The following is a 22,841-nucleotide window of genomic DNA, read 5'->3' as shown; positions in this document are numbered from 1 at the left end:
GTCACTGCTACATTTCTGTGATGGGTACCAGAAATTATTTCCACTACTAATTAATTACCGTTGAGCTCAAAGGTCCTATTAATAAACGGTTAAGGAATGTGTATTTATGAAGACGATTTGTGAGACTGGTAAACTTATGATACGTACGATGGTCTTTCGTTCTACACGGTGCATTTCAAGGTCCTGTACCCATCCGTCGGTAAACTGTACCTGGGCTTGTTGCAGTGACCTGAAGTTACTAAACTTCATGAGTGTATGCACTCACTCCAAGAACCGTATAATTATAAATATGCATATAAATGTGCTACGATGAGATAGCTGACTTCATCTAACTAGCAAATGTTGTCCAGGCTACGTTGGTGATACAGTTTTTTTTAATGTGTATGATATTTTTGTCATGCGATTTTAAAGCCGGTCCTACAACCGCATCCAAGAATAACATGCAGCTTATCTCAGAACTGTCGGTGAAAATTATTCTTGGAGCTAGGTTTAATTGAGCTGCATTTTAAAGAGGTGCAATTTCACAATTTGTGTATATTTTCTAAGTTCACTATTTTGTCATGTGTTGAGAAAAACACAGATTTAAAAATTACATGGTCTAATATTTACATTTAGCATAACTGCAACATTATTTTTTCGTTTGTTTTTTTTAAAGACTCGAAAGGACTTGAAATTCAAAGTTTCAGACTTGTGACTTGACTCGGACTTTTACACCAGTGACTTGAGACTCGACTCTGACTTGCCTGACATTACTTGAGACTTGACTTGAGACTTGAGGATAAAGACTTGAGACTTACTTGAGACTTGCAAAACAATGACTTGGTCCCACCTCTGGTTTTGACATCCGTCATTCACCACACACTTGCATTCAATCTAAGCTATCAATCAACGCTGGCTTTTAGACACGCAGGACTCTTAACCTGTGCACCGTGTATAAATAAATAAAACAAATAAACCCCATACACACAGACGTTGATCTCTTCCTGCTGCGTCCACATGCAGAACATTTTCATACATTTCTGATGTCAGCCTGGTAAAGAGAGTTTGCCCAGAAGTAGCTCATTGTTTTAACATATGACACGAGGAGCGAGCGCTGGATCAGACTGAGAAACCGCTCACTCACTGGATGGCAACTTGTGGTTTTCTAATTCTAATTCTAATAATGACCACAATCTGCAAAATTAACTTAAGGTTTTATTAACATGACCTGAAACCAGTAAAGGCACAAATTCATGAGGAAAATGTTTACAGTGGTCACGGAGTGAGGGAGCTGAGAGGCGCTTTCACAGTCGCAGACATCTAAATAACCACAGGAGTTGCTCTCGACTGGTCCCTTAAGAAGAATGCAGGTTTTTCCATGGGTTCACTTTTCAGACCCAGAAGGTTCATACATCTTTTATACAGCCTGTGATGAGGGACTACAACTCAAAGGACAGCATGCAAGCATATCGCTACATCATCCAGTTGTGTGCATGCAGCATCCCCTGTTTACCACTAGCATCTGTGGTGTAATGAGGTCGATCTAACCTTACAAATGTCAGAAAATTTGAATGTTTTTTCTTGTAAATTTGTGGCTTTATTTCATAAATTTGCATCTTTAATCTCAGAAACTCAGGAGTTTGTTTCTGAATATTAACTCCCTTCTTCTGGCTTTCTAATTAATTTTTCTGTGCACTGTCACAATTCTTTATCACTGAGTAGTTTCTTGTGTGGCCTCCCAGCTTAAAGGTTTGTGTGTCACCTCAATTTTTAACAAGTGCTCAAATTTCCTACAATGTACAAGGAGGAAGTTAGTAGAATCAGAAATGAATTACCTTGTACATGTGATTGTGGTCATCTGTCTTTGTGAGGCAGACTGGCAGGCTTTCCTATGCGCACCCTGCTTCTCATACAATGTCTTGTGGAACAAGCTACAGCTCTTGCAATACAAATGAAAGGAACTGGCTTTACTTGTTCCCTCTATAATAAATCTCTTGATATACTACGAGCCAGGGCACATATGGTAAAAAAAAGCCTTCTCTGCATGACTGATCACAGCTTTGCTTTCACAAGTCAGGGTTTAAATAACCTGTAGGTGTTATCAGACAATTTAATATACAACCTTAACTTGCATCTATTTATTTTCAAGTCCAAGGGCTTGATTCTGTGCCTTCCTCTCCACTTCCATGACTGGATTTTCAGGGTTACATAATCAGGGCTGATATAAGGCTTTGCTCACAGCTATGGTTTATTTCCTGGAGAGAAGGGAGTGTCTTTAAATGTCTGCCATAACTGTCATTCTCACAGTTAAGGAGGGTTCATAGGGACTCCCATCGTTCTTACACAGAAGGATTAGGACCTCAACTCTGAGTTCTTGAAAAGCTACTGACAATGATGCAGCAAACCCAGGTAGAAATGAGAAATGAGAAATAGAGTGAAGTCATTCTTCAATTTAAAAAAAATCATTTTCACTCTGGTCAATAAAAACAAACTCCCCCACCCCCTACCCCATCTTCGAGGGCTGTGACTTTTTAATCTCCATCTTATGATCGCTGATAAGACGCCTGGGTTTACTGAAACTCCAGATGTCATTGTCTGAAAATGAGACTTTAAAAGACACAAGGCAAGCCAAAAACACTGGTAAAGGTGAATGCATCGAATGCAATAAAATGTTTGTGAACCCATTCGAATAACCAGGACTTCTGCATTGATTATTTGCAATTAGTGCTCTGACTTTCATCCACTGTATGTTTCAGCTGAGGCAAAGGACTGCTCAACACCTTGGAGTCACTGAAAGAGCAATACCATAAAATTGTATCAGTAAGCTTTTCAGGATACTGTCAGGGCAGCAGTCCATGACCTACAGCTTAAGAGAGGTTGGGAGATGCAGTAAGATCACAATCCCAAAGCACACAGTCAAATCAGTGACACGAATGGTTAAAAATGAAGAAAAATCCTGTTTTAGTATTGCAAAACTGACCTTAGCCCAATTGGGATGCTGTGGCATGACCTGAAGAAGGCTGTTGAATGAAGACATCCCAGAAATACTGATGAACTGAGGCAGTTTTGTAGGAAGAAAAGATCCAAAATTCCTCCTCATCATTGTGCAAGTCTCATAAGCAGCTACAGGAAATGTCTGAGAAAGGTTGCTGCTGCTGGAGTAGCTCAACTTTAAGTCTAAAAGTTTACTTAAGTTTTTTTTTACCCTGCAAGGACACGAAAACTGTTTGGGTGTTATTACTTTAGTCAGACATGTCTATAACTGTTACTTAGATGACACTGACATTCAGCCAGCTTGCCAACTTCAAAGGTTGTAATATTTCTGTTGTGTTCACAGCTTGTTTCTACAGTCACTGCAACTATGCAGAGGTAAATAAAAATTAAGATATAAAAATACTAATAGCTCATCAACTGGGGATGAACCCCTACGGCCACTCCTGCAAGTGGTGCACCCAAAGGAGGGTGGACCATGTAGGCCTCCAGACAGACAGATTGGTGCAGCATCCTCCTGTGACGCTATACTGGTCTGTTGTGATAAAGAGTAAGACAACATACATTTCTATCCTCATCTATGGTCATGAACTCTCGGTAGTGACTGAAAGAATGAGATCAAGGATACAAACGATAGAAATGAGCTTCCTCCAAAGGGTGGCTGTACTCTCCCTTAGAAACAGGGTGAAGAGCTCAATAATTTGGGAGGGGCTCAGAGTGGAGCCTCTACTCCTCCACATGGAAAGGAGCCAGCTGATGTGGTTCAGGCATCTAACTGGGATGCCTCCTAGAAAGCGTTTTTTCAGGCATGCGCTACCAGCAGGAGGCCCCAGGATAGAACATAATGGAGAGACTTTGTCTCTTGTTCGGGAATGTGTCAGTGTCCTCTGGGATGAGCTGGAGGAGGTGGTCGGTGAGGGAGGCCTGGACATCTCTGCTGAGACTGCTGCCGCAGTGACCTGAACCCGGATAACCAGCCGAGCCGGAGGCAGGGAGGATAGTTGGATGTATACTAACATAATTTCAAACAGAACATCCTCTTTAGGTTCAAAGTGTATTTCTTTTGAACAAGAGATTTAATGTGAGTCAGTATGAAAAATATTGACTTATTATAGGCCAGTATCAACGATGCTAACTGATATCAACATATTAGCATATAACATAACATTTATAGATGCCAGCAGCTGTACCACACAAGATTTGCCCCATACAAATGTCAAAGAGCTAAAAGCTTTTTTATAAAGAATGAAGATCCCTCCCTTGCACAAAAGATGGAACAGATAATTAACATAGCAAATAAGCAGAACAAAAAAACCCCACACTGCATCAGCAATCAGTCAGATTGTTATTTAAAACACCGATGTTGCTGCATCCCAACAGGAAACCTATTATAAGCAGAATCTAGGTTATCAATTTAAAAAAAAAAACACAGTCATTAAAAAGATTATTATATGAACTTCATTATTTAGTTTTGATGGACATTAACCACCAATGAATATTTGTCTGGGAGTAACCTGACACGTGAGTACACGGGCTTTTAAAGCAGAGAAAGCCAACAGCTAAACACAGATCCACTGAGGAGATTTTTGTCATAATTGACGGCATTTTAATTGACATGCTTTCTTCTGCTCTGAGTGATGAATTATGCAGCAGCAGAAGTGAATAGCCTAATGAAAATGGTAGTTGGAGAGCAGACTAGCACGATATGTATATTTTATGTTGCATTTCACACTGATAAGCTATTGGAAACGGTAAGTTGTCCTCAAAGCTCACTTGCAAAAAGTCGTCAAATGAAGCATTACTAACTGGACAGCCATCAAGCAAAACTGTAGGGTCACATGCAGACTGCTTATTACTCACTCATTAGGCTTCAAAACAAGATAACAGCAGTCTCTTTGACAAACCTAGCGCAATTATCCCTGAGTTCAGCAGTTTGCGGGGGTTTTTTTGGTTTTTTTTCCATTCCCAGACAGAATTAATGAGACAAGAATAGCAAACAAAGACCGGGAACTGACTTCTGCACCTGTCTTTCATAAACATATTTACACTTACAGCATCGACGAGGCAGCAAACTTACAATTAGGGTCACCGCTTTCCTACTATATATTAATGCTATGACACCTTTGCTTCACTCAAAGTCACTTCACCTAAGTTGCCCTGACACACACTTCTGAGAGGTTTTCACAGGTCTGGAATGCTCATTAGCAAAATGTGACAAAACACAGCAAAAAGTGCCTAAATCACAGGCCCACTTCTTGTTCAAAATGAGGCTTGAGTTAGAATCTGGGATTATGTGCTATGGAGATAAAATGAAAAAACAAATCTGCCAGATGGACCAGTCTCATAAAATACTGTTTCATCACAAATAATAACAAGCTGAACAGATTTGGGTGGCTGCTGGATTTACTCATAGACACGAGGGAGAGAAAATGTCTTAAAATAAAAGTAGAAATGCTTGACTTTGCCTGCAATAGTCTGCACAGAGCAATGCATATAGTTTTTGTGCTTGTATATACTTTTGTAAAAGATGTATCTTCAGCATCCAGGAGTGCATAGAGGTTAAGTTAATGAGAGATAGGACCCAACTTCTAAGGTGTCTACTATTCTTATATGTGGATTATCATCTCAGAGTAAAGTCAGGAGAATAGCTGAAGTGTTCTCTGATTTATTACCAAGTTCAACAGCTGTGGAGGTGGCCAAAACTCCTGACTTAAAAATTTGGATGCAGTCATACTTAGGTACATCTGGCATTTTTACTGAAGCATCTTAGCAAAAAGGACCGGCACACTTTCAGTGCCTGCAGTCCTGTCAGACATGGAAGCAAAGCACTTGCACTGCACTGACTGTTTTGACTGCCTGTGAATGAAATTAACAAGTTAACAGCTTGCTGATTTCTACCTCACCAGGATCTCTGTTACTTGGGTAGCGAGCACCCACCACCTGCCAGTTGGAACACACCACAAAGTTAAAAAAAAAGAAAAAAAAATCCTATTTTTGCATCAGGCAACCCAGAAACCAATCCAGAAAAGTGGTGCGAGTCTGAGGAGAGCAGTAAGCTATGATTGATTCAATTAACATCTCCAGTGACCTTCACTCATTCAGAACTCACGGCGACACAAACTAATCAAATCTTGGGACGGAGCATGCCTCTAGTCCACACTATCACACCAACAACCTGCAATTCATCCTTCCCAGCACATCTCATCAGAGGACAGCCTGCGTCAGCACAATCTGCTCCTTGATGCTCACACTGTGTAACCCGACGGTAACAGCCAAGCCACACAGCCAGCATGTGAATAAGCCAGATCCTTTGGCACAAGGTTTTTTTTTTCCGCTTCCTAGCAAAACAGCCACAGAAATTGATCAATAAACGTGTCTATATTTCACAAAAGTGTGTGTTTAGAGCCACTGCTTGAATATTAAAAAAAAAGGATCTCCAAACTTGTGATATTTAATACAAAAATGATGACAAAGCAATAATAACCTACTGTAAAACATAAGAACAGCTGTCACTGGGCTAATTGTACTGGAGAGCTTTGAGAGGCTTTTACTGGCAACCTCACACAAAGCCTCAAAATGCCTCAAGGACCGTCCAAGACAGTTATCACATAAAGCTATCAACAAAGCTCTATGTCAAAACATGAGTCACAATGAAATTAACAGGCATGGTTTTACGCAACCTCGTAACGTAAAGCATAAAAACACCTTAAAGATGTCTTGATCGCTGATCTTGTGCCCTAAGTTGACCAAATATTTTTCCAGCATGTGCCACCATCTTTAAAACACTCGCAGTTCTGACGACATGACTCAAATTCTAAAAGCTCTTGCTAAGTTAAAACAACAAAAGAAGCAAAGTCGTTCCCAAGAAACAGGACGGGGTAAATGTTTACTTACTAAAAGAGGACACAGAAGGAAGATGGTGAAAGTGTCGGTCAAATGTTGGTCACATTGCTCCGTGTTACTAGATTTTCATTACTGTTTTAAAAAAGAGGGAATTGCTATTGAAGGTCAACAGAAGGGAGAATCAGTATGCTGAAGCCGTTTCTCTGTGTATTTTACTTGCTTCGCTTCAGTTTAGGACAAGCTCAGTTGAATCAGCCATCCGCATATTTTTGTTTACTCTGACCCTGCTGAAGCGCCAGTATGCCAGTATATGAGATAAAAGGCAACGATATCATTTAAAATGCTTTTACTTTTTCACAGTTTTGACTAAAATTCAACCTACGGCTTAAACCAAATGGGTTTTTTCTCACAAAAATGCAGATGGCCTGCTTTGTGGGGGGGCAGGATGATTAGTTTGTGAGTTGTTTTACAGGCAACATTACCATGTCATTGGACTGTGCCAAAATCACAGTGATCATCTAATGAATGTCTTCCTCAAGTCTGTTTTGCACCGAGAAGCTGAGATAAAATACTGGAATATAAAATTACTGCCTTTCAGTCCGACTGCCTGGCAGCCTGCCACATGAAGCTCCTCAAATTCATGAGGAAGTCAAAGGAGAGAGGATTCGATGAGAATAATAGGGTATAATATCCTATTTTCATATGGCGCGTATGCTATATCCTCAGTCATTCAGAAGCCTTCTTGTACTTTGGCAGAGATGTTCACATACTACGCATCTATACGTGCCGTGCAACATAATTGCAAGAGAACATGCAAAATAACAACATATTTCCCCCCTCATACCCTTGGATTTGGAGGACAGATGATGAATCAGACCCCAATGAATGACAGCACTTGTGATCTCTTTTGATTAGCCGCATACATCAGGCTACTGGGGGAAGAGAGCAAAATGTGAAATTTACTGTATTTCAAAGACTATGGCCGACTGCTCACGTAATTCATGCAGAACCTGGGCTTCACACGGAGAGGGTCACGAACTGAACAAAGTGTTTTAGTGGACACAGAGGATATATGACATTCTCCCCTGCCCACACAGCCACAAGAAATTAGCATACCTGAGATATGATGTAGGAATAAAAAAATGTCAAAAAAAATCACTGGAAGGAGACTTTGAATGAGAAGCCATTTACGTTTCCTTTAGCGGAGTGGACTGGCATGTAGTATTTCGGAAATATTCTCCAGCATCTATTTAGGGACAAGTGTCATCCTGAAATGTGAGGAGCCGTATAAACCCAAACAGCGAGGATAACTGTCAGAAAAAGAGAACGCATTATACTTTGGCTCAACTCTTCCAAGCAGACTCAGCTTTGAGCAGGGTAAGTCTGAATTAGGGCTGCCACAAACGATTATTTTGATAGTCGACTAGTCACCGATTATTTATGCGATTAGTCGACTAATCAGATCATCATCCACTGGACGTAAAACTACAGCTTATTGCACCAGCAGCATCTACTCTTATATAACTATCATTAGCTTACAGCTTTAAGCTTTTAAGGTGCTAACTAAAAATAAAGACAAGATGATAGTTTATTCAATTCAATTTTAATGAAATTATATGTGCAATATGTTTGCTTGGGCGTTTTTTTTTAAATGTGAATTATTTGACCATCTGCCGTTTGACCATCAGTATTGTCTCGGTGGAGTTTAATAAACTCCTTGCTATCGAAAATATAACAGGACACCGGAGTAAATTCTCCAGCATCTCACACTTCTGATGATCAGCTGTCTGCTTGACGTTTATTCAGCTGTGTAAAAACTATAACTTTAATCTCAGACAAACCGATTTACTCAGGAACAACTAAAATACTGAAAAAAAAAAAGCCAAACAACAACATTTTTAATTTATCTAAGTGACTCATATATATTTAACCTGAGTAGCGAAAGACGGCGGTGGGTTTGAAAACAATTTGCCGGGAGTCCGGTGTTCTCACAGCGCTAGTGACCTAGCCCCCGGCTAGCTATCGAGCTAGTGGGTAACAGATGTCTCCGAAAACGTCGGAGCGCTTTTGAAAATATGTGGTGTCCTGATAAACTGAGCCGATATTTGAGGTTTACACAGCTACATTCTCGCCTGAAAATATGTTAAACGTTTATTTTGTGACCCAGAAAGAATAATAAGAGTAATATTAAAACTAACTAGCTACCGCCATTGTTGGAAACTAAGCTGGGCCGCGCTATGAATTCTGGGACAAAGCTGCTTCTTCTTCTTCTTCTTCTTCTTCTTCTTCGGGGTTTAACGGCAGCTGGCATCCTTGTACATGCAGTGCTGCCATCTTCTGTTTCAGTCCGTTATTACACTCTTAAATCCTGCTACTTATTCCTGGGTCTTTTGGGATCTTACAAAGCTTCAAACGACGCGTCGACTATTAAATCAGTCGTCGACGATTTTGATAGTCGACGTAATCGTGACTAGTCGACAAATCGTGGCAGCCCTAGTCTGAATAAATACAAACAGCTTGCAAGAGGAAAGCAAGCACACTGTGTCCATGTCTGCCTGTTATTTGCACAATGTAGCTGTGTAATCATTAACTTTTGGGATAGGCCACACAAAAAGGGAGTAAAGGTTCCAAATTTACAACCTCTTTATATTGACACATCCACCACAAGGCGTGTTTTCAGGAGCTGCAGACTATTGAGAGGAGCGTTTCATTCCTCTGAGGTGACTTAAGTGGAAATAAATTAATTTATGCTTGTAATCGAGGTACCACGGTGGCGCGCAACGGGGAAGTGTTTTGAATTTAGATGACATGTTTGTATGCAGAGGTCCTAAGGTTGCGATGGGTGTGCGTGTCATGCGGTAAAATAGGCAGGAAACTCACTTGATAAAGCACCGTGCTCCCTCAAACGTATATCCCTCCTCCCATCCGGTGGGTAAGTCTGTGAAAGAAGGAAAGGTGGACAAATATGTGAACAATCATGCAGCCATCAGCCACATTAAAAATCACTGAGAGGTGAAGCAAATAACATCGATCATGTCATTACGATGCTATGTTCTGTTGGGGTTCTGTTGGGCCTCTTGGGTCCTGACATTCATAAAGATGCAGACCGAGCACACACCACCATGAAAAAGACATTTCCTGATGGGACGACTTGTGCTGCCAGACTGCAAATACTTCTCGTGAATGGTCTTTAACCTCTTAAGACCCGAACTCTTCCAAAGCATGCATTTTTAATTTCTCTTTGATATTTGGGCATATTGGCACTCGATGAATGTAAAAAACAAAGAATTACCAGATTTTTTTTAACCTTATTTTTGTTTCTAAGAAAAATGAGAGCCACATATGAGGATATTCGTTTAAAATTTCGATAGAACAGTGGCAGTATAATGTCCTCCTAAGTGGATATCAGGCCCTTGCAGAGTAAAATTGAGTATTTTGGTCTAAATAACACAAAATGTGATGTCCACATATGTAGATGCCAGGTCCTAGGAGGTTAAAGCTCCATGAGTGAGCACCAGAACAAGTCTAGTCCATGAAGCCCCGCTCAGCAATCCACCTGCAGCCAGTGTAGTAGAAGCTGATGCTACACAACACCTCCAGCATGCATGTATGTATGAGTGTTTGTCCCAGAAAGTTAAAGGTGTTTTGGCCAGACATGAAAGACCCACTTACCCAAAACTAGGCAACCACCTTGAAAATTTAGAGTTTCTCGAATTTTCAAGCAAATTTCGAAAGTTCCAGTTTGTTAAAAAGGAGAAATGTTTAAAAATTTGAAAAATATGTTTTGAAAAAAAGCAATAGGAGGCAAAGAATAAATAAATAAAACTGCTATGAAATTAGAATATGAAAATTGGCAGCTCTCCTCCTAACACCCTCCCATCAGACAAATGCAGGCATCTGCTCGTGCTTCACAAAAGCTAAAACTCACTCAAAGCTGAGCTTCACATGGGATTCAAAAACTGCTCTGCTTTGTAAAAGTCCTCTACTTAACCCATCGCACTACTGCATATTTTCTGCACAAACTTTACTTTTTGCCCAAGTACTTCATTACAAGCTAGATTTTCTAGTGCCCTGAACGAGAGCCCAGAAAAAGTGCGAGTTTACTCCCCTCTTCATTCACATGAATTAGTGAGTGACACCAAAAATATGCTGCCTCTGCCAGCTTTATGCATCACCTTTAGGGTTGGAACTAATTATTCCGCCTGTGCTCAATTTGTCACTTAGTTTCTTGATAAATCAGTTCAGTCATCTGGTCAATAAACTGACTGAGAATACATTCAAATTTTGTGGTTTTGCCCCCGGAAACCACAAAAAAATATCTCATTTACTATTACACAACGCTAATAAAAGCATATCATTGCAACTGAAAAGAACAGAGCTATATCATGATATTAGTAATTATTTTTTTTAGAATAGCTGCCTGCCTTCTGGGCTTCAGCTCTGTGGTGAAATACTGATGGACATTTTTCAATTTTTGATACTAATAGAATACAATTTTTTAAAGAAAAGAAAATGTATGAACTCACACATTATTAAAAAAAAAACAACTCATTGGTTGCAGCCATATTCAGATGAAGCAGACACTCTTAACAGGAGAGGGGGTGCTTGAAGTTAAAGAAGAGCTTGCTGCTGCTGTATATAGTTGCATCATAATCTCACCAGAAAAGCGCACTGAGCAGCTAATTGTACCATGTCTCTAAGATAAGTCAAGCTTTTTGTAGGATATATATATATATATATATATATATATATATATATATGTGTGTGTGTGTGTGTGTGTGTGTGTGTGTGTGTATAAGCTCACTGCAAAAAAAATTAATGATGAAATTCAGCAGAGCTATACTTCAATCTGCTACAGTTTTCCTGCTTACCTGTCACACAGGAGCTTACTGTTAAGTAGGGTCCTGTGTCAAAACACTTAAATGCACTAATCTTACTCCCCTGCACGGTCAACATAATGCGTTGGGTTATTCAAAGCCAAAACAAAAACAAAAAAACGACTTCCTACATTTGTTTACGTGCTTTAGTTGCTATTAGGCTAAAGGTCACCTCTTCACTAGTTCTCGGGCGATATTGGCTAGTGTCCACTCTTCAACTCCACTGACTGACCACCCTGGGGAGAGGCAGCAGCGAAGGAAGTGGCACTAGCTGGGCAGAGGTGGGCACGAGAGGGCTCAATTTTCACAGCACGAGCGACAAAAACCCACTCGTGTGTTAAGAAACACGGCGTGGATATCACAGCCTCTCTCTCTCACACACACGCACAGCGTGGGAAGTGTTCGCTTTTGGGTAACACAACAACAACACACTGCCGGGGCGAACACGAAAGGCGTTCAAGATAAGAGAAAAACTTGACAGTGACATCTTTACCTGGAGTTTTCCTGTGCCCGGTTATAACTGCCTCACCACTTACTGGATGCAGCCAGGTTGTACTCTTGGCTTCTTCGCTGTTGAGAAGGAGAGACAGAGAGAAAGAGCGAGATATGCGTTCAAATCCAGCGGTGACTTTGTTCGAAATAGAAACGAGCAGAATGACTTGAAAAGCGTTTGCCTTTGGAAGGGATATTTACTTAACGAAGAAGACACGTCCATCCCGAGTAACACCATAACTCCAGGAAGACGGGAGACAAGAAATCCACTCGGGTTGTAGCTCCGCCGCCATGTCTGGCAGTACTGTATGACAATCGCGCGGCTCCGCTCTCCCAGGCAGCGCGTACACGGAAACCTTGGCAACGGCGGGTGGCTGAGAGCAGGGTGTAGAGCAGACAGGTAAAGTCCATTCATTTGTATGGGAGAATAATGGCTGGACAGCCGAGGGTTTTTTTTAACCCAAAATGTATTTTATTTCTTGACTGACACAATAAAAGAGTTATTTTACTTTTAGGTAAGTTTTTGCATCGCTGTGTACATGGCTTTAGTCAAAAAAGTCCTTTTGGATTTATGGTTCTTTATGATTCTCTACGACTTAAATATACAGCCAGGATATTAAACCACATGTCCAATCAGCAAACTCACATGACAGCAACTCGGTGCATTTAGGCATGTAGACATAGTCAGGGCGACCTGCTGAAGTTGAAAACTGAACATCGGTTTCCCAGCAGCCACTTTTTAAGTGGTATGGTTGTTGGTGCCATATGGGCTGGTCTGGGTATTTCAGAAACTCCTGATCGTCTGTGGTTGGGTGGGATTTTCCCCGAAGATCCATCTCTGGTGTTTACAGATAGTGTAAAAACATGTACTCTGCGCAACAATGTCTCTCACAATGTCTCCTCTCACAATGAAGTGAGAGGACACTGCTTTAAAATGAGAGGGTTGTAACTAAATTAGTTGCTGTAACGGTGTAGGATTAGATATTTTCTTAGTACAGGTAGTCACGCTCAAATCATATCAAACTGTTTTTTGATTTGTTTTTTTTTAACATGAAAATGTATTCAGTATACTACATTGGTCTCCAGAGTCAGCAGATCTCAATCCAGTAGAGCAGCTTTGGGATGTGATGGAAGAGATGTGCATCATGGATGCACAGCCAACAAATCTGCAGCAACTGAGTGATGCTATCATATCGATATGGACCAAAATCTCTGAGCAGTGTTTCCAGCACCTTGTTGAATCTATGTCAAGAAGACTTGACATAGATTTCTAGACATAGAAGGCAAAATGGAGTCCAACCCAGTACTAGCAAGGTGTACCTAACAAAGTGTTTGGTGAGTGTATATTTTCTGTTTTGCACCCTTACACTCTTCACATTCTTTATATGTTTTTTTTCCTTCTATGTCTCGTCTGTGGGATCTGGTTGCTACATCATAGTACAGATGTCAGTGGTGAATGCAGGCGCCCATCTCACACATTTGTTCCCACCAATAATAACATAACTTCCAGGCATGTTGAATTGATTTTAAAAATTTTTCTTCTATATAAAAAAAGACATTTCTATCAGAAACGGGGGCAGAAGAGGTCTAAAATTCACCAGAAGGAAAATAAGTGTCAGTAATTCCTTGGGGAAGACCTCGAGACCTTCTGCTTAATCCACACTCACCCCCCAGTGCTCAAACAAAACCTGTGCCCATGGCATAAGGGGGGGGGGGGGAGAAGATAAACCTGCCACTAGCGCCCCAGGACAAAATTGATCTGCTGGACCTCCAAAAGCCTTTTTTCACTTTAGACATTTTTAATCAAAACTCAAATCCTCTCTCCTCTTCATGTTCAAATAGTGCCCCCGAGTCACATCGGCTAATAGCAGGAACCACTTTGAGGCTCTTATAGTGTTAGATGGTATTGTGCTTTTGTGGTACATATTCCAAAACAAATGATCAATTAAATTAGCTCAAACCAGATGATGCACAGACAGTCTGGAGTTTTCTGAGGAACATCCATTGTCATAGGAAAGTTCCCTTCTTCATGTGCTTGGGGGGCACAGACTGATGGACATACAGAGAAAAATATCCACAGTCTACTACCGCACCCACAGTTTCAACTCTACCATTCGGTTCTTGGCCTCCACCTTTTGTCACTGTGCAGCGAAACTGCAGCATCAGCTTTTCACAGAATACAAAAACATGTTATCCAACACCACTTTGCCAGGCCTGTTGTTGCTTTGTGTTGCATTGTTTTTCTGCACACATGATAGGCCACTGTTTTTGAGCATGTGGTGGTGGTAATGGGTGGTGGACATGTCTGCCAACTGCCAGGTCAACCACTTGGAGAGGAACTCTTAAAGGACAAGGAAGCAGTGAAACACTGAATCCTGGTCAGAAGTCACACACTGAGCTCTTTGTATTCTGTTTACCTGGGGCAGAGTAACACAGTTTTCTGGTAATGTGACGTACAAAGGAACTGCTTGTTTCTTCCCAAGTAAGGGGGCAGTGGTCTAAAAGAAGATGGGAAAATAACAATATTAAAATAAGCTGCGCTTTATTTGCCCTTTTCATGAACTTGATATTGATATGAGAAGTAGTACATGAGCTGTGTTTTAAAATGCACAATCTAGAAAAAGTCCTCCCCCAATCTCTGAAATATAGTTTAAAAATTCCAACTTTTCTTTCTGAAACAGTCAAAATATATATATTTTTTAAGGAAACAAAAGAGACTGTCTTCCCCAGAAAACAACCAGGTACTGTCTGTCATTTTGGCAAGCTGTTATTATGACCTATGCTTACATTATAATGTTAGCCATCTTCTAGGGGGTCTGTGAGTAATACAGGTAATCAACAACTTTGACAGTGTATTTTTGTGCCTAAACCTAACCAAATTACAAGGAAAATCAAAGTAAGCACGCTGAGAGTCGATGCTTTCATTGGAAACAATCACGTTTCAAAGACTCTTTAATTAGTCTTTTTAGACAGAGAAGAGCAAACAACCAGCATAATGATTTAAGTGAAGGACTTGCTGGAAAATGCGGATCTCACCTGCCCTCTTTCAATCCATGATCTTTTTCCAGCATATCTATGTGTAGGATCCATCAGAGTGAAAATGATAAGATTAGAGCCTGACACCTGCTTAAATGTGCTAGCTTACCCGTGAGATCTGAAAGTGAAGTAGTGCCTGAAAGTGGAGCCTTTCACGTCTCAGTTTTCAAGCAGTCATCTTTTGATCTGTTTAGAGAGCCTATAGGCCTGTGTCATGCCATTCATAACTTACAGAAAATGAAAGTACTATTCCCTGTATATCACACAGCACTTGTTTCAGTGAGGTTTACCTTCAGCTATTTTATTTTTTCATATAATCTCAAGTTACAGGGTTGATAAAGAACTTGACAGTATCCCCGCTGTTCTAGTTCCAGTACTGACAGTATTGATATAGCTGAAAGTCCAGCACTGTGGGTCATGTAATTCTTCTTTTGGCAGGGGCAGACATTTCTCAACTGCCATTCACAGTTGCCAGGGTGAACAATGCTCCACTGAGCTATAACTTATGGTCCTCACTCAAAGAGCCTAATACCATTAGCCAAAGTGGGAGTCAGATGAGAGCTGGAACTTGGAGAGGTAGCATTTGTGCAGGACGTGCATATGTGTTTTGTGCAAATGTTTCTTAGGAGCATCTACTGAGTTACAGAAAATGAAAATGAATGGGGAAGCAAGCCAAACAGATCTGCAGCCATTAAGTCATTCGTCAGGCAGTGACATCTCTGGGATCCCAAGCCTCTGGTCACATGCAATCCAAGCACACAACTGACTCAGCAGAAACTTCTGCTGAAACATCTTCCTGTAAAGACAACCCTACTTTATATGCTTATTTTGAAGATTAAAGGTCTCCAGCTGAATAACGTAATGCAAGCAGGTATCAGAAAATTCAGTTCAACTAACAAAACATTAATTAATGTAAAGAAGACCTGGTAAAAGTACAATAAAGAATCTTCATAAAGACACGCGGCGTTGTGTCTGGTTAACATTGCGCAACATATTCTTACATAATTGCTCCATGCTCAGCGAGGCGAGGGTTCTCTGCTCAGTGACACAGGCCAGACTTGAGGCATCAGAATGTAATTAATGGTTGCACATTATCAAGCAGCTGTTTGAGGGCTTTGTTCTGGTGCCAGCTCGGCAGTAGCCTCGTGCCTGTCTGTGCTAGGTAAGAGGACCCTCCTCTTTAGACTGGAACCGCTCGGCATCTGTGCAAACCTCTCATTTGTTGGAGTCACAAGGCTGTGTAGATAGAGCTATCTTTAAGCCTGAACACAGCACTTCAACATGGTCACTATCTTTTTTGTTGTTGTTTTGCCTACTGAAGCTTGAAGGGAGTAATATAATAGTAATAATACCCACAAGTAGAGTGTAAAATCAACACATGCCACAATAACTTCCTGCTGCACTGCACTCTTTTACCAAATCACCGATGGAAATGATTCCCAGATGATGTAAATACGCTGTCATACACTTTCAGCACAGCACTTTTTTTTCGCATTAGCTTGCTCAGCACACAAACCAAAAAGCCATCAGGGTCAGTCAAGTCAGCAGACCAGGTTAATTGGCAACTCTGGAAAAATGGTTTAATGCTTAATTCAGCTGTAGTCGCGCAAATGCACAAGTACCAATATGGATGATTGGAAGGAGTCGCTAGGCTTTGAGAGCTTGTGGAAAAATGACTCTGCTGGACGGTTTTAGTTCTCACAACTCCACTCTGAATCATTAAACACACCTCCCTGAATCACTCTTAGTCACAGCCTGACAAAAACCCAACCCACAAATGACTCTCTGTTCACCAGAGTGACGACTTCACTGGATCTATCGGATTTTTGGGTGCAGTCCAAATATTTTTTTTCTCTCCTACTTCCACTAGTGATATGTGTCATTAAGAATGAATGAGTGGATATGCTATTTTGTAATTAGAGGATGCTGCAAGTGGCCTGACTCGGTTGTAAGTAAACGACTGTGAAGAGGGAGGGTGTTATCTGTGTTTTTTCCCAGATGTACTGTTTTTATTTTTGCTATGTAAAGTGAAACAGAAATGTTTTACTATTTTGCTTTAGGAACCCCAAGCAGCGAGACTAACGGTGGAACCAGGCACACTTCATTCATCTGTGAAAGATGGTCCAGAACTCAACCTCTCAACACTCATGTGTCTTTCAATATCTAATTCAACAAAGTCATCATACTCTTACCTACATGTCGCTCTTACCCCTTACTGGTTTAGACAAGGACCTCTGTGTTTAGATAATGAAATTAGCCGGCCTCCCTGAGGCTCTCCCTGCTTCATAAACTGCTTTATTAATTGCTATCTGCATTTGGTAAGTGCTACAAAAGGCTACTGTAAGTATATCCGCTCGTAACCGGAGCGGATTCTATATTGATTGCAGATGGTGTCATTACTCAAAAAACCCAGCTGTGTAATTTAAGTAATGGAGCAGATTATTAATTAAGATGAAGGGCTACTTAACATTGATCAGGGATCCAAGCTCCACTTTGCTGTAATGCATAAATAACCTGACATGGGTGCGATTCCCCAACACACAGCGCTCGTTAAAGCTCATCGCATGTGCTGATATCACAGATTCTGATACGCAGTACCTCCTGGTTTCATCTTCATGAGTGCAAAGCCTGCGCCTTCACCCTGCAGTGCATTTATAGCTTAAGTAGCAGGATATAGAGGAGTTCGTGGAGAACTACTTGAGGCCAAGTGCTGGTATAATACAAAAGTGCTCTTTCAAAGGCATGATTATCTTGGCGTGGCGGGAATGGAAGAGGCAGCATTCCGCTGCATGCACGTTAAATAAGGTGACGTGCCAGATGAGAATTTGTATTTATTTATTTATTGTTTTTAACACAGAAGCTGATGACATGTACTGTACAACACTGCAACCGCAACATCTGTTGGGCTTTGCAACATTCAGGAAATCTCAGCATGCAGTCCTTCCCTGATGGCACACATATCCTGTGTTTGATGGGAAAGCAGAGCAGTGTGACAAACAGGTCATGAGCATCTTCTCGGGGCAGCCAGGGTCATGTGAGCGACAGCGAGAAAGGCTCAAGGCTCGGAATAACTCTTTAAGGCGGAAGGCAGGAACTCCTCAAGGACAACACTGATGCTGGACTTTGTAAACTTGCTTTCTATTTTTTTGTTGTTATTATGCCGTGCAATTCAAGGATTTGAGAGGATCTGTATTAATTCATATTTACTAATGAAACGAAACGCTTAGTTATTTGCACGCCAAAGTACAGATCCTTTTTCCAAGAAGAAAAAGAGCATGTATTTAAAAAAGGGAGCACAAAAGTAGTTTTTAATGATGAATTAAACTGACTCTTATGCCTAACAGACCACTGGCTTTGCAAAAGCACAATAGTACTTCCATCCATCCATCTATTTTCTTCCGCTTATCCAATTCAGAGTCGGGGAAGACCTGGAGCCTTTCCCAGCTGTCATATGGCGAGAGGTGATGTACAGCCTGTACATGTTTTTATACCAGGTTTTCTAAGCAGGGCTAACACAGAGTGACAGACAGCCATTCGTACTATTTGGACTGTGGGAGGAAGCTGCAGTGCTTGAAAAAACCCACACAGACATGAGGAAAACATGCAAACTCCACACAGAAAGGCCACAGATTCAAACGCAGGGTCTTTTGGCTGTGCTAACTGTACAACTGAATTCTGACCCCTCCAAAGTACTTAAGTTAAAACCAAAATCTCAATTAGATATTCTGTAAAGGAAAGAAAACATGTGACCTAGTCTTTGACATCACAGTGCACATATTTATGTATGAACATCTGCTCTTCTCTGGGGCTATTTTTGGCCTGAAGTTTTTAAAATTCAAGGTCATGGAATAACTGATATAGTCACACAAGCTTCCTCATAATGAAAATACTGTAATGGCTTCATCTGGTTCCCTATTTTGTTTTAAATGAGAAGTTATTCAAATGCATCTCTTTTCCTTTTAGGGGAATTTCTTCATTTGTTTTTTTTACTCTTTACTCCTACGAGTCGGACACAGGAAGTTGTTGCAAAATCTTGGATTTCAACAGAAAAATGGTCACTCCTTTCATCCGCAGAGTTCCTCGTGAATGCCTCTACGTGCTTAATCACGCTCTTCACTGTACAGTTTAAAAAGAGAACGACTGACTTAAATCTACTTGAGCGAAGTCGTAACTGTCACCGAGGTGCTTGATTTTTCACAACCCCGCCGACTCCACTGATACAGGGAGAGATCTGAGCGCGAGCTGCGCTGCTGTATTTATTTGTTTATATAATGATGCCACACTCTGTAGTAACTTTCTCAGATGGATCTGTCAATGATTGATGAAGTATGCAGTCAGAAGTCACACAGCTTTATAGCAGACATCATATTATGCTGATAGGCTGCAGAAGAATTTAATGTTCTGCCACAAATAGGCTCTCTGTAGAGACCTTATAAGGTTTACAGGGTGCTCATACAACCAAAGAAAAACAGGGGTTTTCTGTTATTCTGCATTTGAAGACACTGGTGAAACTCCTACACAATGTTTTAATTTGTTCTATATGTGTCAAACGCAAGAATTTACATTTACTGTCATTTGCAGCTACAGTTTTATCCAAACAGATGCATGGTTTTATTTTTAGAAACCAAGTTAATGAAATTGTTTTAAGAATATCCTAAAATCTAAAAGTTTTTTGAGTGTCTCGTCTGCCTTTGTTTCCTGGTGCACAAGATATCTCGTAGTTCATTTCTCCATATGTGGCAGATTGCTGAGTCACCCTTCTGCTCTGCACCTGTTCAGGTGTAGTGATTTTAATGCTCTCTTTGGAGTGCTGAATGCAAGGCTCCCGGTTACAGCTGGCATTGTCAAAGTGCTCGTAGTTGAGCTATGTGGCAAGATGGCCGGTGTCAGCAACAGTAAAAGAGCTGGGACAGTAAATTGACTCTGAACTGATGAGTGGGAGTGTTGGGTTGTGGGAAATCTGAGCTCATTCCCTCCCTTTTCAAGGTCCAGTAAATATAAGGGTAGTACGTCAACATTTCCTGCACATCTCACAGAGATGTAAAGGGGTGTTTACGCTCACTCACCCGAAGGACAAGATGTTGAAAATACAAAAGAGCTTTTTAATGACATTCCCCACAAAATATCAAACAGCTTTTATAGCTTTTCATAAGATTCTTCAAAATCGTAAGATTAGATCAGAGTGCCAAAGAGAGCGTCTGTATGAAAATCTAAATTTGTCAGTCTGTTGGAGAGGCATTAGGACGCAGCTGAGCGCTGTGGAGAGGTTGTGTCTGGGCCACTAAACAAGTCCCGTGTGCTAAGCAACACTGGGTAAGGGCCATCTGTCTCCAGTACCAGAACGTTCAGGCAAAGCAGGCGGGGAAAGAAAAAGAGTTTCATGTCGCAGCTCCCCTGATCAATGGCTATTGATTCTTCACTTATCTCAAATACAGCCTAGCTGATGAGATGTCACACTTCTGACCTCCTGCAGGGAGAGGGGAATGAGGGATGCTAGCTGGGTAGGCATGGTGTTGTGTTACAGATATACTCCATTCACATATACAAAAGGGGAAAATTTTACTTGCATACCTGTAATGTTAAGGAAACAAACATGCAGGCATAATTACACTGAAATTGTATATTCATGCAATGGAAGGCTGCAATTATCCACCCAGTGAACCATCAACTTTTACAGGTTTGATGTGACAAACCTTGCATGGACAGTTACGCTCCTATCCTCTTTACTGTCCATCTTTTAACCTCATCCCACTGTGGCTCTCACTCTCTTGATGCAGACAGACAATTAATAAGTGCTTTGTTGGCCGAATGGATCACATTCACCACAACTGCTGCGCTCAGCAGACAGCTCAAATAAATAAAGAGCAAGCAACCCCTCTAAACTGACAGTCACAAAGATAGATGGATTGCAAAGTCACAATGACCTTTGACAATATCCTATTTTTAAAGCCTTTTTGGGATCTCACATCTAGAGAAAAAGAAGGGGAAAACTAGCTAGAATAGCAGTAACAGTGGCAAGATAATCAACACTTTTCCAAGTCGTAATAAAACAGCAGAAACTCCACAAAAAGCTAGCTCAAGAGCATGCAAATGCTCCATAGCTTACAGATCAAAGAGCTCAATGACAGGAGATTTTACAGAGCATAGGAAGATGATGGTTTGGTACCACAGAAAAATCCCCCACTGTGACTTTGTGCAGTGAATGTTAAACACTGGCCAATTTTTCACCTTTTCTATTTACTGTCGCACATTTTTATGTGCAATATTTCATAACTCCTTTGAGTTTCCAATAAATCCTCACTATATTGAGATTTGAATGTGTTGAAAAGCACAATTCAAAGTATTCTTAAGTGCGACAATAAAGAAATATGCGTTTGAATTTCCTTTTGCAGACATGTGTTGGCTATCACTGTCTTTGACTCTGTGCAGATATGTGATGTATTCACTGTGCCTTGACATCTCGAGTAATTGTGTTTAGACAATTATATAGCATACTGCTTGTGAAAGAGAGATTTCATTACACAGACTTTTCTCCAGTATTTCAATATTTTATAAATGTGACACGTTTGTGGGTATACCCTTAAAACAGGTTGTTGTTCATGACCCCAATCTAAATGGTATTGTATGAAACATGTCATTGGAGCCTTAAGATTAAAACAGCATTGATAAACAACAGTTTTGCTTTAATTAGGTAAAAGTAGGAATGCTAGAGAGAAAAATATGTTGTTACAAGTGAAAGTCCTAGATTCAGAATTCTACATGGGTCAGTATTAACATCAAAATATACTCAAAGCATCTAAAGTAAAAGTATTCATTATACAGTGAGGGGGGTCAGGGAGGAGACAGGAGCCTATCCCCTCCCACTGTCATAGTACAAGAAGTTTTATTATCACTGATTAATTATGAATTAGTTTTATCTCTCACTTTAATGTTGAAGCTGGTAATAATTTGACATGATTTGTTTACTACAGAGCACCTCAATCTATAATAATGTAGCACAATTTACTGGTAGCTGTATTATATTAATCAGAAATTTAAAATAAATGTAGTGCCTCTTGACCCAATCCCACTCCCTTGACATGTCCCTGACATCAAGAAGAATAAGCCAATGTAACATTTATGGAGCTTAGAGACAGGCAGATTTTCTAGTGATGTTAACAATTTGGCTTGTGGAGTACAACCATGTGGTCGAAATAATCACTTTCAGGCAAAAAAAAAAATACATGAGAGGTGAGCACAAATAGCCTTGAGGGTTTCAGGCGTAATTCTCCATCAGTCAGATCTTTGCTGCACGTCATATCTGCTCTCTCCCCACAGCTCATATTTGATAAATGGATAAAATACTGAAGAAATACAAATGAATAGATGAAAATTCATCTAATGATTTCTAATCATTTCACTAAGGGAAATATCTACATAAATATACAGATATGTATTTACTCTGAATAAAATCTTTAACATAACATTTAGAATTTTGGTTTAAGTTATCCACAGGTTGCTCCTCCTGGATTCATGATGTGTAATGTCAACTGTAGCTGGCCTCTGGTGATGAGAGAAATAGAAACTGAACTGCTCAGCTGTTACTCGGTGAGACTGCTCAAATAAATTATTTATTTGAAATGA

At 40.5% G+C, this 22,841-nt stretch overlaps 1 protein-coding gene and 1 long non-coding RNA gene across 12 annotated transcripts in view; one reads left to right on the top strand and one right to left on the bottom strand.

The window, feature by feature from the left end:
* LOC101463790 (pleckstrin homology domain-containing family A member 5) overlaps positions 1–12,535 on the bottom strand; it is a 90,501-nt gene extending 77,966 nt beyond the window's left edge. For all 11 annotated transcript variants that reach the window (XM_004567730.6, XM_012923711.5, XM_004567731.5 and 8 more), the window contains exons 1-3: positions 12,384–12,535; positions 12,184–12,260; positions 9,694–9,751 (exon numbers count right to left, since the gene is read on the bottom strand). In XM_004567730.6, the coding sequence (XP_004567787.1) occupies positions 9,694–9,751; positions 12,184–12,260; positions 12,384–12,475 (227 nt within the window). In that variant the 5' untranslated portion in view covers positions 12,476–12,535. The remainder of the gene's footprint in view (positions 1–9,693; positions 9,752–12,183; positions 12,261–12,383) is intronic.
* LOC143419396 (uncharacterized) lies at positions 12,459–22,841 on the top strand. Its single transcript, XR_013099357.1, has 3 exons — positions 12,459–12,582; positions 13,269–13,517; positions 18,076–22,841. It is a non-coding gene; the product is annotated as an uncharacterized LOC143419396 (long non-coding RNA).

Source organism: Maylandia zebra, linkage group LG7, assembly GCF_041146795.1.
Source record: "Maylandia zebra isolate NMK-2024a linkage group LG7, Mzebra_GT3a, whole genome shotgun sequence".
NCBI classification, from domain to species: Eukaryota; Metazoa; Chordata; class Actinopteri; order Cichliformes; family Cichlidae; genus Maylandia; species Maylandia zebra.
This window is presented reverse-complemented; position numbering and strand designations above follow the sequence as displayed.